We start from the raw sequence: 14,693 nt of genomic DNA on the forward strand, positions 1-14,693 counted from the left end.
TAAAGAAAGCTCAGTTTAATATATAAGGGCAAAAGTCTAGTTGAATAAGGGCCATAACTCCATTAAATTTGTCACAAAATGTGGAAAACTAAAACCCATGTCTGACCTAATTTTTCTTAATATAAATCCCCAAATTAAAATCTAGTATCAATCCATCAAGTTACTGAGTGGAAATGAATTAAAAACAGAGGGAGAAAAAAAAGAAAATGGATGTATGACAAATGAATATGCAGAACAGATGTATATGGTAAGACTATATGCCAAGTCCTGAAAATAAGCCCACCTTTGAAAAACATCACTGGGCCAAGAGACAAAGTCCCTAATGCTGAGCTCCTGGGATCCTCAATGACATGACCAAGGCAGAACTGAGGAGACAGGACACCTGACTTATTACGAGACTTGATGGCTGAGAAGGAATGATCCAAGGTGAAAGAGTGACTTTGCCAACCATCTGTAACAACTGTTGTCTACAAATAGAAAGAGTGACAAATATTTTTATATATTTGGGTCAGTTCTGGTGGGTGTAAGGTGTTCATGTCATGATCTGTTGTCAAATGCCTCAATCTCATCTGCCAATTAAAATCTGTTATAACTGTATGCATTTTTTTATTTGGTATCCAGTAATCTGTGCAAAAAGAAAAGCAAAGGCAAAGATGGAAATCAAAGGTCTGGTCATGGTGTATGCATAAACATACACAGTACACCTGTTCAACTTTTTCAGACATATGTGGATATCATCTTTGCAAGAAAACTTTTTTTGTGTTTAGATTTTTTTCAGGAAATTCGTTGCAATGGTGACTGATCATGCAATTACAACAATTAAACACAGTTTACAAAGGTCAAATTTTTGCAAGAAAATTCTGGAAGGAATTTAAACTAATTATTCAGAATTTAATATTAAAGCTGACTCCTGAAACCTCCAATACTTAAATACAAGAACCTAAAATACTGCTGAGGGATCTACACTTAAGATTTCATCTACCATTTTGGTCTCAGCAAATCATTATGGGATCAAAGAGAACTCTTTTGTATTGAAAAAATCTGTATAAAAAAATATTTTAAAAAATGCTGTCAATGTGAGTCATTTATCATTTTACGTAACAATAACCTACTAGACATCTAGCATATGGATAGTACTGTAACAAAACAAGCGGACCATGACAACTGTTGCTTGTGTATCTTATAAAAACAACTCTTATGGCATATCTATACTTTGCATCTACAGATATGGTTGGTAGTACAACAGCATCATTTGTCCAATACTGTAAAGCCTATATGTTTGGATGCTTTATATCAATACTTGTCAAATTCGATTGAGGTTTTTCAGAGGCACTGTTGACTTTTTCTATTTTCAACTAAAGTGGGAATATTTCATGGAAGCCTACCATAATTTGCACAAAACTGAAAAGCCTCTTTTGACTGGATGCTGTCACTCAGATTTGGTTGAATTTTGTCTTTAAACAGTCTCTTAAAGGCTTTTCGATTTTAAGCAATTATGGCCATATCTAAGGACAAATTAGCCTCAATTATACAGACTTGAAAGACATTTCTCAATGGATGATTTGTGTCAAACTTTGGTAAATTTTGTTAAACAGTTTTTGAAAACAAGTTTTCTGAGAAGAAATTTTTTAAAAAATCTATTTTTAACTTTTACCTAAGTTATGGAAGCTTTCATAGTAGTGATTCTAATCATGCAAAGTGCAGAAAGTACTGAACAAAATCCACGGCCTTCATATTGGTGAGAGGAGAATATGACCCAGCCACTTTAAATAGCAGATCATGACTAGAGCTTAAACATCGACCATGTGATCTGATGTAATGGTCATTCAAATCAATGTAATGTAATATCTAATAGGGGGTTTTCCCCAAAGGTGACGCTAATAAAACCAGCTCCAAATCGCAGATGTTTACAGCAGGCGTCGAAAGGTGCTTCCATGAGAATGGTGGAGAGGCATCAAAGCACGATTCCATGCAAATCAGGCAGAGGCATCCAAAGGCACTTCCATGAGAATGGAGTAGAGGTGTCCAAAGGCACTAATATGAAGTAATGAAGTAAAATTTTTAAAGAAAAAAAGCTTCCAAGGATTGTTCAATCTGATGAAAAGGTACAACATGGAAGGTGTCTGTTAGGCTGCTTGTAAGACTGTATTTACCAGAAACAAGTAAAAGCAGTAACTGATTCATGGGATATGGTATCAGTCCCTCCATCCAAGAAATTCTACATTTACTAGTGATATTCATTTAAAACAGAATAAAACAAAGTAGTGTAGTTTAAAAATAGTTTTACCTGTCCTGTTAAAGTGCTACCATCTAAACCTTCCACATAACTGATAACAACATGATGCCAGTCACCCAGGGGTAGAATATTCTTACGAGCTGTTTCCTGTACAACCAATTCAACCCCAGCTGTCTCACTTGTCAGTCTAGCAGAAAAAATATACACAGACAAAATACAGTTCATTTAATCATAACAGTCAAACAAAGGGGTCACTGTTCTGCTAATAAAATGTTCACAATGAATCACACACTGTTTCTCTATACTTAAATGGCTTCCTCTGTCAAACAAAGACCTTGAGAAAAACAATATTTTTTTTTAAAACCTTGATTTTATATTATCTAAAACTCATTACAAGAAAGGTTTTAACTTAAAAACAACCCACCAGATGCTATTAATGAATATATAACACAGTTGCAGTCAATGTGCCTTTTAGGTCACTGATGTCAGAAAGCAACAGTCTTAAAACAGCCACATAATAATTATAAAGTTGTTAAGCAACCAAGTGTTGCTAAGTAACCATGTGTTGTTAAGTAACCAAGTGTCCTAACAGGTCAATTTTCTTAGTTCCCTGTCTGCTGGAAAAACTGCATACTCAAAAACAATACTCCAACAATACTGGATAATCTGCTAGAAAGAAAAAACATTTCATATACTAAACCTGCAATTTATTCCAATACTTTTTAGAAATTCAGGCTGTAATGATCTAGATAAATGAGCAGCAGCAAAAGCCATCAAATAGTGTAAATTCACTGTTATTCAAAGGGTACCATGAATTTCTAGCCAGACACACTTAAAGAAATGATGTTCTACTGATGGAAAAGAATTTGCAGGAATTCACAAAATATCATTTTCATCCCTCCTTTTATCATATTTAATTGGTGAGTACTGAAAACATCTCAGATCGTTCTTTTAGAAACTCCAGCAAAATAAATTGATAAACCATGTGACCGCAGTTATCATTCAAAGTAGTCTTAAAATACCATAGTTACTCTAATAGAAGCCCTCTTCTAATAAACGCCTTCCTTTTTCCCCCAAAGAAAAGAAATTCCTACATTATAGAGGTTTATAGATCAGTACATATCCATTATGGAATGTCCAAAAACAGTACATGAGTAATCCAATGACTGTTACAAAAATCAAAACAACTTAATTTAGAAAAGTCTTCAGTCAAACAGTGATGTATGGTATTAAAAAGAATTCAGCTCAGACACAACAAAATCAACACATTACCCCCTTTGGAAATTGTAATGCCCATGGGGTATATATTAGAATAACTATCGTATATCACCAAATGGGGTTGATAAAATCCATTCATGCATGTCTGTTGTATCCTGCTCATAAGTCATCACAGACAAATAAACGAGTCAAGACTTTTGACCCTAAAATCAATATCAGTGTGCTAACAACTTATGTGTGTGTGTGCGTGGTTAGATTTTTAATGTAGCTTTAACAATTTTAGTCATATCCCTACGATATATGCAGTGTGGCAGTTTATAGTGATGTCTAGCACTGGGGCATCATGCCACATGTCTGTCCCACCCAGTTACATTATCCTGACACTAGGCCAACCAGTCCTAACATTAACCTATTAATGATGAGTGCCAAGCAAGCTAGCTACTAGTAACATTTTTAAAGTTTTGGTATGACGGGTTCAAACCTGTGACCTCCTGCATCTGAGGTGGATGCTCTAACCACTTAGGTTTCTATAGCAGTTGCCACTATCAACTCGTTTATTGCAAACCAATGAAATACAAAGTAAAATTTGTCCACAATATCAAAACATGTTGTTGGTCAGAACATCATAATTTTATTCCGAACCAGTAACATACTGCAAAATGTGTTTTAGTGAAAATCCCATATTAAATACCACCACCATTCTTTCAAGAAAAGTGGTGATAACAAGAGTTGTTTAGTTTTAGATGGCCACTACATTTGCCACACTCGAAGTCAAATGAGCAAGCTGTCATTCAAGACCTGCAACATATTGCAATAGTGAAAAGCCCATCAATACAACCATGAAGACTTTCAAGATGGCAACTAAGGCAGACATTTTGAAAGTCAGACAATCGTGACTTTAACACAAGACCAACTACCAAGTGTCTCATGCAAAACATTATGTGGTTATGAGTACCTACTTAGAACTAGTCATCAAAAGATTTTCACGATAAACAGTCCACATTCTTGACCAATATCAATATCATAAGACGTCTGTTGATATTAGCATCTATTCAGGAGAAACAGTAATAAAAAGACTATCCAGATGGCTACTATGATGAATGCTGGAAATCAGCTCAATACCAGTTTTATTTCTGACCATCTATACATGCCATAAAAAGTTTTTTAGTGAAAACACCATGATGAGCTGAACATTTATGCAGGCAATAGTATCAATAACAAGACATCCCAGATGGCAGCCATGGTGACAATGTTGGATAACAGACAGTTTCATTTATGACCAAGTGCAGGTCATAAAAAGTCTTTTAGTAAAAATACCATGATAATATGACTATCCATGCATTTAGGAGTGGAGAAAAAAAAAATGTGATTTTTTTCTTCTCAAAATGGCCACCATAATGGATGTCTAAGAGCAACTACTTTCAGTCAGAACCAACCAGACCTCAGAATAAAACAGTATGCCAAGTTTTCTGACTTTCCTCCATGTAGTTTATTAAGAGTCATGACACCAAAAAACTGCTCACTGACAACAGATGCAAGGTGAAAGCATAAGCTCTCAAGTATGCCAAAAAAATTTAATGCAGGGACCCAACGAACAATGATTATTCTGTGAAAACAATGGGGCCACTCTCCCAATTCATAGAAATTTATGTACTAACACAAATATCTTTTCATTTTGTCAGAACCATGAAAATTGATACCCACAAAAATAAACAAATTCGCAGTACATGAAATAAAAGAATCAGAGTAGGAAGAAATACCTGAATATGAGAGATCCATCTTCTGGTTTGGTCCATACTTCAAACATTTTTTCTCTGGTCCCAACTGATACAAGATGGAGGCAATTATCAAGAGAGATACCATGCCTACTACTGGATGCTGTGTGCTGAGGTGTGACAAAAGTATCTGTAATGTTAAAACAGGAGTAACATGAATGGCACATTGTCCACTGTGTAGGCATTGGTTGGTAAACATTAGAGATTATTGACCAATGGGGCTCAGTGACCTAGATCTAACATGAAGGCATGTACTTTTGAACAAATGTTACAGTGAAGAAACCATAATGTTCTTATTTGACTTAACCATGAACTTGACATCTGAGCTACATACCCCACAAAAGGTTTCCTAATAACCACAAATGCAATTCATTAATAAAGTTTAGTCAAGGATAAAGCTAGAATGAAAGTTATTCTGCTGAAACTATTTTTCTACAATGACCCTAACACATTTTGGTCCCAAAATCAAAAGACTTATTCTATACCTGAATAGAAAACCCGCCACAAATTCTGGTAAAGGTACAGGGTCTAGAACTAAAGTTATTATGCAAAAAACCATACTTCCTCTTTTGATCTTTCAATCCAAAAATCAACTGGCTCCTTTCTTACCTAATGTGCCAATCAACCGTATACTTGTCATGACAGTTATTGGTCCAGAGCTTAATTTCTTATGCAGAAACCTTGACCTCTAACACTCTGACCACAAAATCAATAAGGTTCTTTTATACCTAAGTGCAAACCATTCATAAAAATTGCTAACTGTAGATGGTGGAGAAATCAAACTTTGTTGTGCAACCATTTTCTCTTCTTTCAGTCACAGTAACCTTGACCTTTGACCTTTTGAACTCCAAATCAATAGGGTTCATAATTACGCCAAATACAAACTATCCACAAAGTTTTGTAAGTAATGATTGTGATAAACGTATTAGTTTTTGTGCCGAAACAATTTTTCAGTCAGTGACCTCAATCTTTGACCTTTTGATCCTGAAATCAACAAGGTTCTTTCTCACCCCACATGCAATCCATCCACAACATTTGCTAACTGTAGATGGTTGACATCTCAAGTTTGTGTCTGGAAAGGAAATTGGTAACTGATGGATGGACAAGATCATAAAATAATACCCTCTGCTTTATGGCATAGTCACTGGGATTTGATTATTTGGTTTAAATATGCATTTTGGCACAATGCCTGTGCACATGTTCATGCATAGAATTTTCAGTTAGGGACTCTGGATCCAAACTCCTGACCTGCAGATCCAGGATCTATTCTAGGAAAAGCCATTGTCATCCAACTGATTTCAAAAACATTGTGCACAAAGAAAAAGCAATAATGTAATGTGGGAAAATTGCAATAAATTTTGCAAGCCCTATTTTGTTTATTTCATTCAATTTCCCTTATATTTAATGAATCCCCTACCCCCAAGGGCACACACATGATGCAGCTGCTCCACATAAACTGCCCAGATAAGTAGCAGTTTATGTCAACTAAGTGGCATCTATTAAGTTAAATAAATAATAAATTCCTGAACGTGTAAAAACTATAAATTAAAACAAAATTCTCAATCAAAACCATAAATGTAACAAAATTTTAACCATTAACTAAGGTAATGGTTAACTAGGAATTCAGCCTCTACAAATTGCCTGTTGATGCATGTATGTACAGGTATCAATTCAAATAATCATCAAAGAAAGCCCTAAATCTTACATATTTGGTACTGTATGTAAATGCTTATAAGTCCATCTGCAAAGTGCACAGACCCAGATCTGATGTCACATAATATGCTGACAGATCTGGATCTCTACAGTTTGTTATAAGTAATCAGAAGAACAAACAATACAGACCTTGATCTGCAGGTGTATTATGTTATCGAGGATCACAATCTTTGTTGTCTACAGTTTGACTCGACTAATAAGGGAGTAAATACAGTAGCTATTGTTGTAGTGGACATCTCATCATCTATATGAATGTATCTATAGGTTTCTCACATATCTCTCAAAACTATTATATTGCTGACTTTTCATATTATGAAAACACGAATTGACAGAATCTTCCAAATGTGACGGACCATTGTAGGATCATCAAGCCTTAGTGAGTAGGATGTCCTAGGTGTTCCTGCCAAGTCCCTTGAACAAATCTTATTCCTGAGTGTAGGAATTCTGTCTCCTACCCACATGCATTGGGAAAATTCATTTTATTAGCTAAAGCACCCATTAATTCTGTGAACAAGTTTCAAGAAATGAGAAGTCTGTGTATGATTTGTGCATTCCAAACTACAACATGAAGTGACCGACATTACAAAGGGTAGGCGTTAACCTTTTGGATTAGTTTTTTTTCTAGATCCATGTAAAATATGGGATAACTCTCTCTGGTGGGCAAAAGAAGCTGTGATTTAAGAGTTTACAACAGACTTGGGAAGACTTAAATCAACTACATTCCTTTCCATATCGGTTTCATCAAAATAGAATTTTGTATCCACACTAGAGAGATAATCTTGACCTGTAAATTTTACTGTGTTGCTACTGACACCATCATCCACAAGCTGACACCACAAGGCAACACTAAAGCCCTTCTGGAATGGTGGCCATGTGAGGGAGCTAAGTAGTGAGGTTTGAATGGCAGATATCCCCCACACTTCTTGATAGTGAAGTTTCTTCTCTGCCTCAACAGTATCTGCAAATATACATATGATATTGTTGCTGACCAAGAGATTTCTTATAAATATAAACAGTTTGTGCACTCAAAGAAAAATCAGCATATATATTTCACATTTAAAATATGTTTTTACTTACAGTTACTGGCAAAAATAAACATTTTGAGTCCAATGACAATCATTTTTTTCATTTTTACGAATAATTGTTATATGTTCATGTGAACCAATCAATGTCGCATTTGTCATTTTTATTTTGGTATGCATACCTAGACCAGAAAGTTGGATTTTTTCATTTTATTTCATAAGCTTTCTTTGTGATTTATATTTATTTTACTAAACAGTACCCTCTGTCAATGCAGGTTTAGTCTACTTTTCTGAACAGATAATCTGACCTTGTCAATATAGTCACATTCCTTTATGCCACAGTATGGTAGATGAAGATATGCTGCATGGAAATTGTTGTATTTAGAGTTTAGGGATCATTTTCAAATAATTTAGGGATAATTAAAACATACAGTTATGAATGCAAGTTAATGCAATGTTTTTTTGCAGTAAAACAATTTGAGAACTGAGTATTAGCCACAAGACAACCTGTGTTCCAAATGACTTTTATTAGCTACAAGACAACCCGTGTTCCAATTGACTTTTATTAGTTACAAGACAACCTGTGTTCCAAATGACTTATTAACTACAAGACAACCTGTGTTCCAAATGACTTTTATTAACTACAAGACAACCTGTGTTCCAAATGACTTTTATTAACTACAAGACAACCTGTGTTCCAAATGACTTTTATTAGCTACAAGACAACCTGTGTTCCAAATGACTTTTATTAACTACAAGACAACCTGTGTTCCAAATGACTTTTATTATCTACAAGACAACCTGTGTTCCAAATGACTTTTATTAACTACAAGACAACCTGTGTTCCAAATGACTTTTATTAGCTACAAGACATCCTGTGTTCCAAATGACTTTTATGGACAGAGATAACAAAGAACTTAAAAAACTTGGTTAATGTATAAAAAAATCCAATTTTTTATGACATTATAATACACCTTTTAGAAAAAAACACTGTGGTACTAAAACCTTTCTATACATGGTGGATTTTTAGAAAAAGTGGAACAACTGGATTGTAACATAAACCAAACTGACAACACATAAAAGAAATCTTTACAACATATTACAATCTAGCTGCCTTAATTCTACCCAAGCTGTTCTAATGCAAAAACTGTCAGAAAAAAAACAATGACTTAATTTATTTTACAAGCATTTAAAATTTATTTTAGATAAATCGTTTCTACCTAAAATGATGCATTAATTGAACAGCTGGACATGAATATGTTCATGGCATACATATTGGGCATGCTAAGAATTGAAAAATGCTGGTATATGTGGTTCTACTGGCAGTAGGACATAAGTTCAGTTTCAAAGGGCATCTATCGCAAGTACCATTTTATACATAAAATCTACTGCTTTTGAAAATCACAAGATTATAAAAAGTAATTAAATAGCCAAAAGATGGTATTTACATGTTCTATAAAAACATTAGAGAAACTAGCCAGAATCAGTCGAATGAAGACTGGAAATGTTGTGATAATTATGCATGGAAAATCTATTGTTCAAGAACAGCCAACTTGTGTTGTCCACAACAAACTGTTAATTGATTACCTTATTGATGGAATATTGAGAGTTCAAAGCCAAAAGTGGAATAACTTTTGAAGTGAAGGAGTAAAAGGTTGTCATGATTTCTTCTGAGCCTTTGATGATAATCAGCCAACCAATACCAGAAGGGATTTAAGAAGGAGACCAACAATAATAAATCATTTTAGCAGACACACTAGAGAAAGTTTTGGGATAATTTCTCATGTTTAATTGTCCTTGTAATGTTTACGGTGTTTTAAGATTAATATTTATGGGCAGCTTTTGCATTTTTTTTAATCAATTCATAGCATAATGCCAAATGCATGCTTTCTCCCAAATGCTAAGAAACCACAGGATAAAATATATTACAAATTCAACAGTGCATGGATATTAGAGTTTTTAAGTGGGTGCAGGTTAGTAGCAAGGTCCTGAGTTTGCATTGTGTGTTTTAAAGGTATGCATTTTTGTATTTCACACACATAAATTAAATTCAATCCCTAGATGAAATATAATAATTAACAGTATATTACAAGATAATTGTGTGTGTGTGTGATTTGGATTTTTAATGTAGCTTTAAAAAAATTTCAGTCATATCGCTATGATGTCCGCAGTGTGACAGTTTATAGTGATGTCTAGCACGGGGGCATCATGCTGCAGACATGTAGCATGATGTCCCAACCAGTCACATTATCCCGACACCAGGCCGACCAGTCTTAACACTAAGCTCTTAATGCTGAGAGCCAAGCAAGGCATCTGTTAGTAGCATTTTTGTAAGTCTTTGGTATGACTCGGACAGGGATCAAACCCAAAACCTCCCACATCCTACATGATAATTCATTTTAAAGTTGGGATAAATTATTCATAAAGCATAAATACATCAAGTACTTTTCATCATTTATTTAAAGTCTAAATCATTCTGTTTTTCTTTTAAATTCACAGTGGTGAAACCTGCCAACAAATGTTTGTATCTACGCCAAAGAAAAAAGTTCCTGAGGATGAGACTTTGGAATTCATCTAAAGTCCAAATCGAGAACTTTCCCCATGGAGTGAACCTAGCTCGGTTTATTGGTAGCAGTCATCAACCTTACAAACCCAGGAACAGGAAACTGAAGCAAAAAGTTATCTGCTGGCTGATCATAGCTGTCTTGTCAATACAACAGTCTTGTGCTGATGCAGAGAGGACATTCTCCATTCTTAGAAAAATACAAAGTGATTCAGGGGAAATCTGAACCAGACAACTATTGAGAGCCTGTTAAGTGTGAAGCTTAATAATTACAGTGACTGTCATCAGTGGTCATCAGTGGTCAGAAAATTGTAATCTTCTGAAGACAGCTAAAAATGCTACTGGATGTTATCAAAAAAATTTTTGCAGTGAACTGTAAGATAAACAACTCTTACCTTTTTTATTAACTGATAATATACTGACTCACATCAAAATAGTCACATGATATCAACAGTAAACCATCATCCAATGTTGTTGCACAAAACATTTGAAAATATTAAATGAAAGTCATGTAATGTTTGCAAATAAATATAATACACAACTAATTCTCAACATATTTATTCTGAGAACAACGACCAGAAACCTGTTGGTATCGCAGCAAGATATAGAAAATCAGATTCATCAAGTATTGAGCATGTTTCAATGATGTTTTTGTTGGTATCAATTGACCACCGAACTGACATGTGTTCTCTGCTTGGTGAATCTGGTTTCCTCCAAGTTGCTGCGACAGTAACAGAATTTTGGTCGGTCACTGTTTCCAGAATAAACAGTTTGGGATGTTCTTACATTTTTTAATAAAGAATACATGACTTATCATTTATATTTTCAATCTGATATCCTACAGCAACAATGAAAATGGTTTATTGTTGATGTCATGTGACTATTTGACCTCTGATGTCATTAATATGTAGGTTGCAAGATTTGTGTAGTCATGTGACTAGCAATGCAATTGGCAAGTTCCAGGTAAATTTCATCAATGCTGTAGTTTCCTCTCATCTGTCATTGGATTGAAGACATAATAAATGGTATACTCACAATTCCTGGTTTATATAACAAATTTTCGCCATATATTTTAAGCATTTTATACTGATACCATTATCTTTTATCTTATATAACTTTAAAAGAATTATACCATTTTAAACTTTTATCCTTTATCTTGTAGGACCACATGCTTACATTTACTTTGAAAAGTTTATTTCCCACACATTTTTGCAACTTTTACCATAAAGTTTACATTTTTAGAACATAACTTCAATTCAGCACTATATAGCCAAGATTGTGTTGACATGCTGCTAAACTTCATATATAATACAAACATGTGCAAGGACTAAATGTTTTCAATAAAATTCTGTTCATAAAAAAAAAACTTTTCACCATAATTTTGGTACATGTCTAAAATCTTACCCTGTATGTTGTGATCCTTACCCTGTATGTTGGGATCCTTACCCTGTATGTTGGGATCCTTACCCTGTATGATGGGATCCTTACCCAATATGTTGGGATCCTTACCCTGTATGTTGGAATCCTTACCCTCTATGTTGGGATCCTTACCCTCTATGTTGGGATCCTTACCCAATATGTTGGGATCCTTACCCTGTATGTTGGGATCCTTACCATGTATGATGGGATCCTTACCCTGAATGATGGGATCCTTACCCTGTATGTTGGGATCCTTACCTTGTATGTTGGGATCCTTACCCTGTATGTTGGGATCCTTACCCTGTATGTTGGGATCCTTACCCTGTATGATGGGATCCTTACCCTGTATGTTGGGATCCTTACCCTGTATTTTTGGAGCCCCTATCATCAACATGCTGGACATAGCTTTAAAGAAAGGAACCACTTTGGAAGGATGAACAGGGGGTTGATCAAAAGATCCACTCTCAAGGAAGTCCCTTTTGTTGTCATCTTCTGGCCGGGGCTCAGTCACCTTCACTGGAAACCTTACAGAATGGTATGGCAAGAGTGGGGAATTTTCAACAATCGTCAACAACACTGACAATAAATTATCCTGCAAGGATAAAAAGCAATCAATTACTTTATTTGCTAAATAAAGAAAAGAATGATAGTACATCTGACAGAACATCTAGGGAAAAATCATCGCATCACAGTATTCTAATTGTTTGTACAAACTAAAGATATTAGTAATGGGTGCTATGAAAAGATGTCCTTACTCCCTAAAATTTGCTCAGCAGGGCTTTGAACTTAGTGTTAAGGTGGCACTCTAACAGTTTCATATTTTGCATAGGGTGAGAATTTTAAAGAAAAATCATTTCCTTGGGTGTCCTCACTGGTCTTAATGGCAATTTGAAAAAGACCTTGTACATCTTAGGTACTGTTCAAAGAACCTTTAATTCCCTTTATTTTGGTGTATGATTGATGGTTGTAATATGGGTTATAGAGTATACAGCTTGGCCTTACTCCAGATGTGCACCTTTCAAAAAACTGCTAGCTCCACTTGGTCATTTTCACTTCCTGAACTTCAGAGGTAAATTGTAAAAATAAAGAGCCAATAGTTTTCTAACATTTTATATATTGGTAATTCATCCATTGCACTTTCAGAAGCTGATATTGTTGAGGTATGCAAAATTTGTTTTTCCTATCTTAACCCTTTACCTCATAGAGCATAGTTACAAAGTGCAGTGTGCTGTAAATAGAACACCTGTTACCTATTCGACCCCATACGCATAGGTCTGCCTGTGAACTGTTAAGCAATGTAGAGTATGTTACGTTTAACAGCAATTTTAACCATTTTTCATTTTTGGTGCACATCTATTATATGTGGAAAAATTTAAGAGTAAAGTCAAATTGTTATAGCTGTGTAATTATTTTTCACAGAAGACTTTTTATGTGCTTTAAAATCTTGAGAGAACTCATTCACCGTCATGTCAGTGAGGCCGCGTGACCAACCGTAGCTGCCATTTCTCATACTCGAAATTTACAAGTTTTTAGTCTGCATCTACATCACTAAGTCATCTGAATTTGATAATTTATAAAAATAATTGCTGCCTGCATCAATATCAGAGCCTTTACCTAAGTTATTGAATCTTTCATAGTTGTGATTCTAATCGTAAAAATTTCATAAGTACTGAATGAAATACATGACCGCCATTTTGGAGAGTGGAGATTATGACCCAGTTACTTTAAATAGCAGATATCGACAGTGCATAAACAGTGACCACGTGATCTGACGTAATTGTCATTCGCAGAAATGAATGTAGTATCTAACAGGGGGTTTTCCCCGAAGGTGGCGCTATGAAAACTGGCTTAAAATGGCTGATGTTTACAGCCAACGTCAAAAGGCGCTTCCATGCGACTGGAGTAGAGGCATCAAAAGACGCTTCCATGCGAATGGTGTAGAGGCATCCAAAGACGCTTGCATGAGGTAAAGGGTTAATAGGTGGTACAGATAGTGTACTTTAGACTAATTCAGGCTGATTTTTTTAGCACATAGGAGCAGTCATTTTAGATAGCAGTGTGCTTATATCATGTACAATTCCATAAGTACAATATCCAAAGAAATGTCAGCCACATTACATCAAAGTAGCATAGAGGAACACCAACATTCTCTCCACTGCACATGTTTCAAATGCAAACAACTTCACCGTACATATGTCACGCTCTCAAAAGTATATAATAACTGGTAAGTGGCCCCTAAGAGAATTGGCAATCTGGAGATGTAACTCCTGGCATCTGGGGACATAACTCTGAAAAATACTAGTGTAAATGATTGAAATTCACCTCTAGCAAGGTCTCACAAGAATAAAAGAGCATGATAAAACTGGTTGAAAAACAACATTCCTAAGTAAAGGTATAAGTCTGAAAGAAAAGGGACATAACTCTTCAAAATGATAATGTGGAATGCTAAAATCGCTTATTCAATGTCTCATAATTATACAGCCCCATACAAAATTTGGCTGAGAAACAAGATACCTCAGTAAAGGTATAGTGCAGAACAAAGTCAGAAGGACAGGCAATCTGGGCACAACTGCTGCAAATGAACACCAGAATCTGAACTCATTCTAGTTCTTAACACATTAACCTCTAGCAATGACTTAATGGGGCAGGAGGTAGTAGCCTACTGCCAAGCTCTGTAGCATCCTGGTCATGCATGATACACTAAAGTGGGTGGTATTACAGAAAGATAGACAGATGTAGCTCTACGA

General features: G+C 35.2%; 1 protein-coding gene across 1 annotated transcript in view; it reads right to left on the bottom strand.

Moving 5' to 3' along the window:
• The window catches only part of LOC149808240 (lysosomal-trafficking regulator-like), a 250,120-nt gene that overhangs the window by 165,443 nt on the left and 69,984 nt on the right, over positions 1-14,693 (bottom strand). The window contains exons 10-14 of the mRNA XM_089975328.1: positions 12,310-12,538; positions 7,727-7,900; positions 5,215-5,359; positions 2,288-2,423; positions 284-467 (exon numbers count right to left, since the gene is read on the bottom strand). Coding sequence (XP_089831454.1) covers positions 284-467; positions 2,288-2,423; positions 5,215-5,359; positions 7,727-7,900; positions 12,310-12,538 — 868 coding nt within the window. The remainder of the gene's footprint in view (positions 1-283; positions 468-2,287; positions 2,424-5,214; positions 5,360-7,726; positions 7,901-12,309; positions 12,539-14,693) is intronic.

The sequence above is a fragment of the Sinohyriopsis cumingii genome, chromosome 1 (genome assembly GCF_028554795.1).
Source record: "Sinohyriopsis cumingii isolate HCF-2022 chromosome 1, ASM2855479v2, whole genome shotgun sequence".
NCBI lineage: Eukaryota > Metazoa > Mollusca > Bivalvia > Unionida > Unionidae > Sinohyriopsis > Sinohyriopsis cumingii.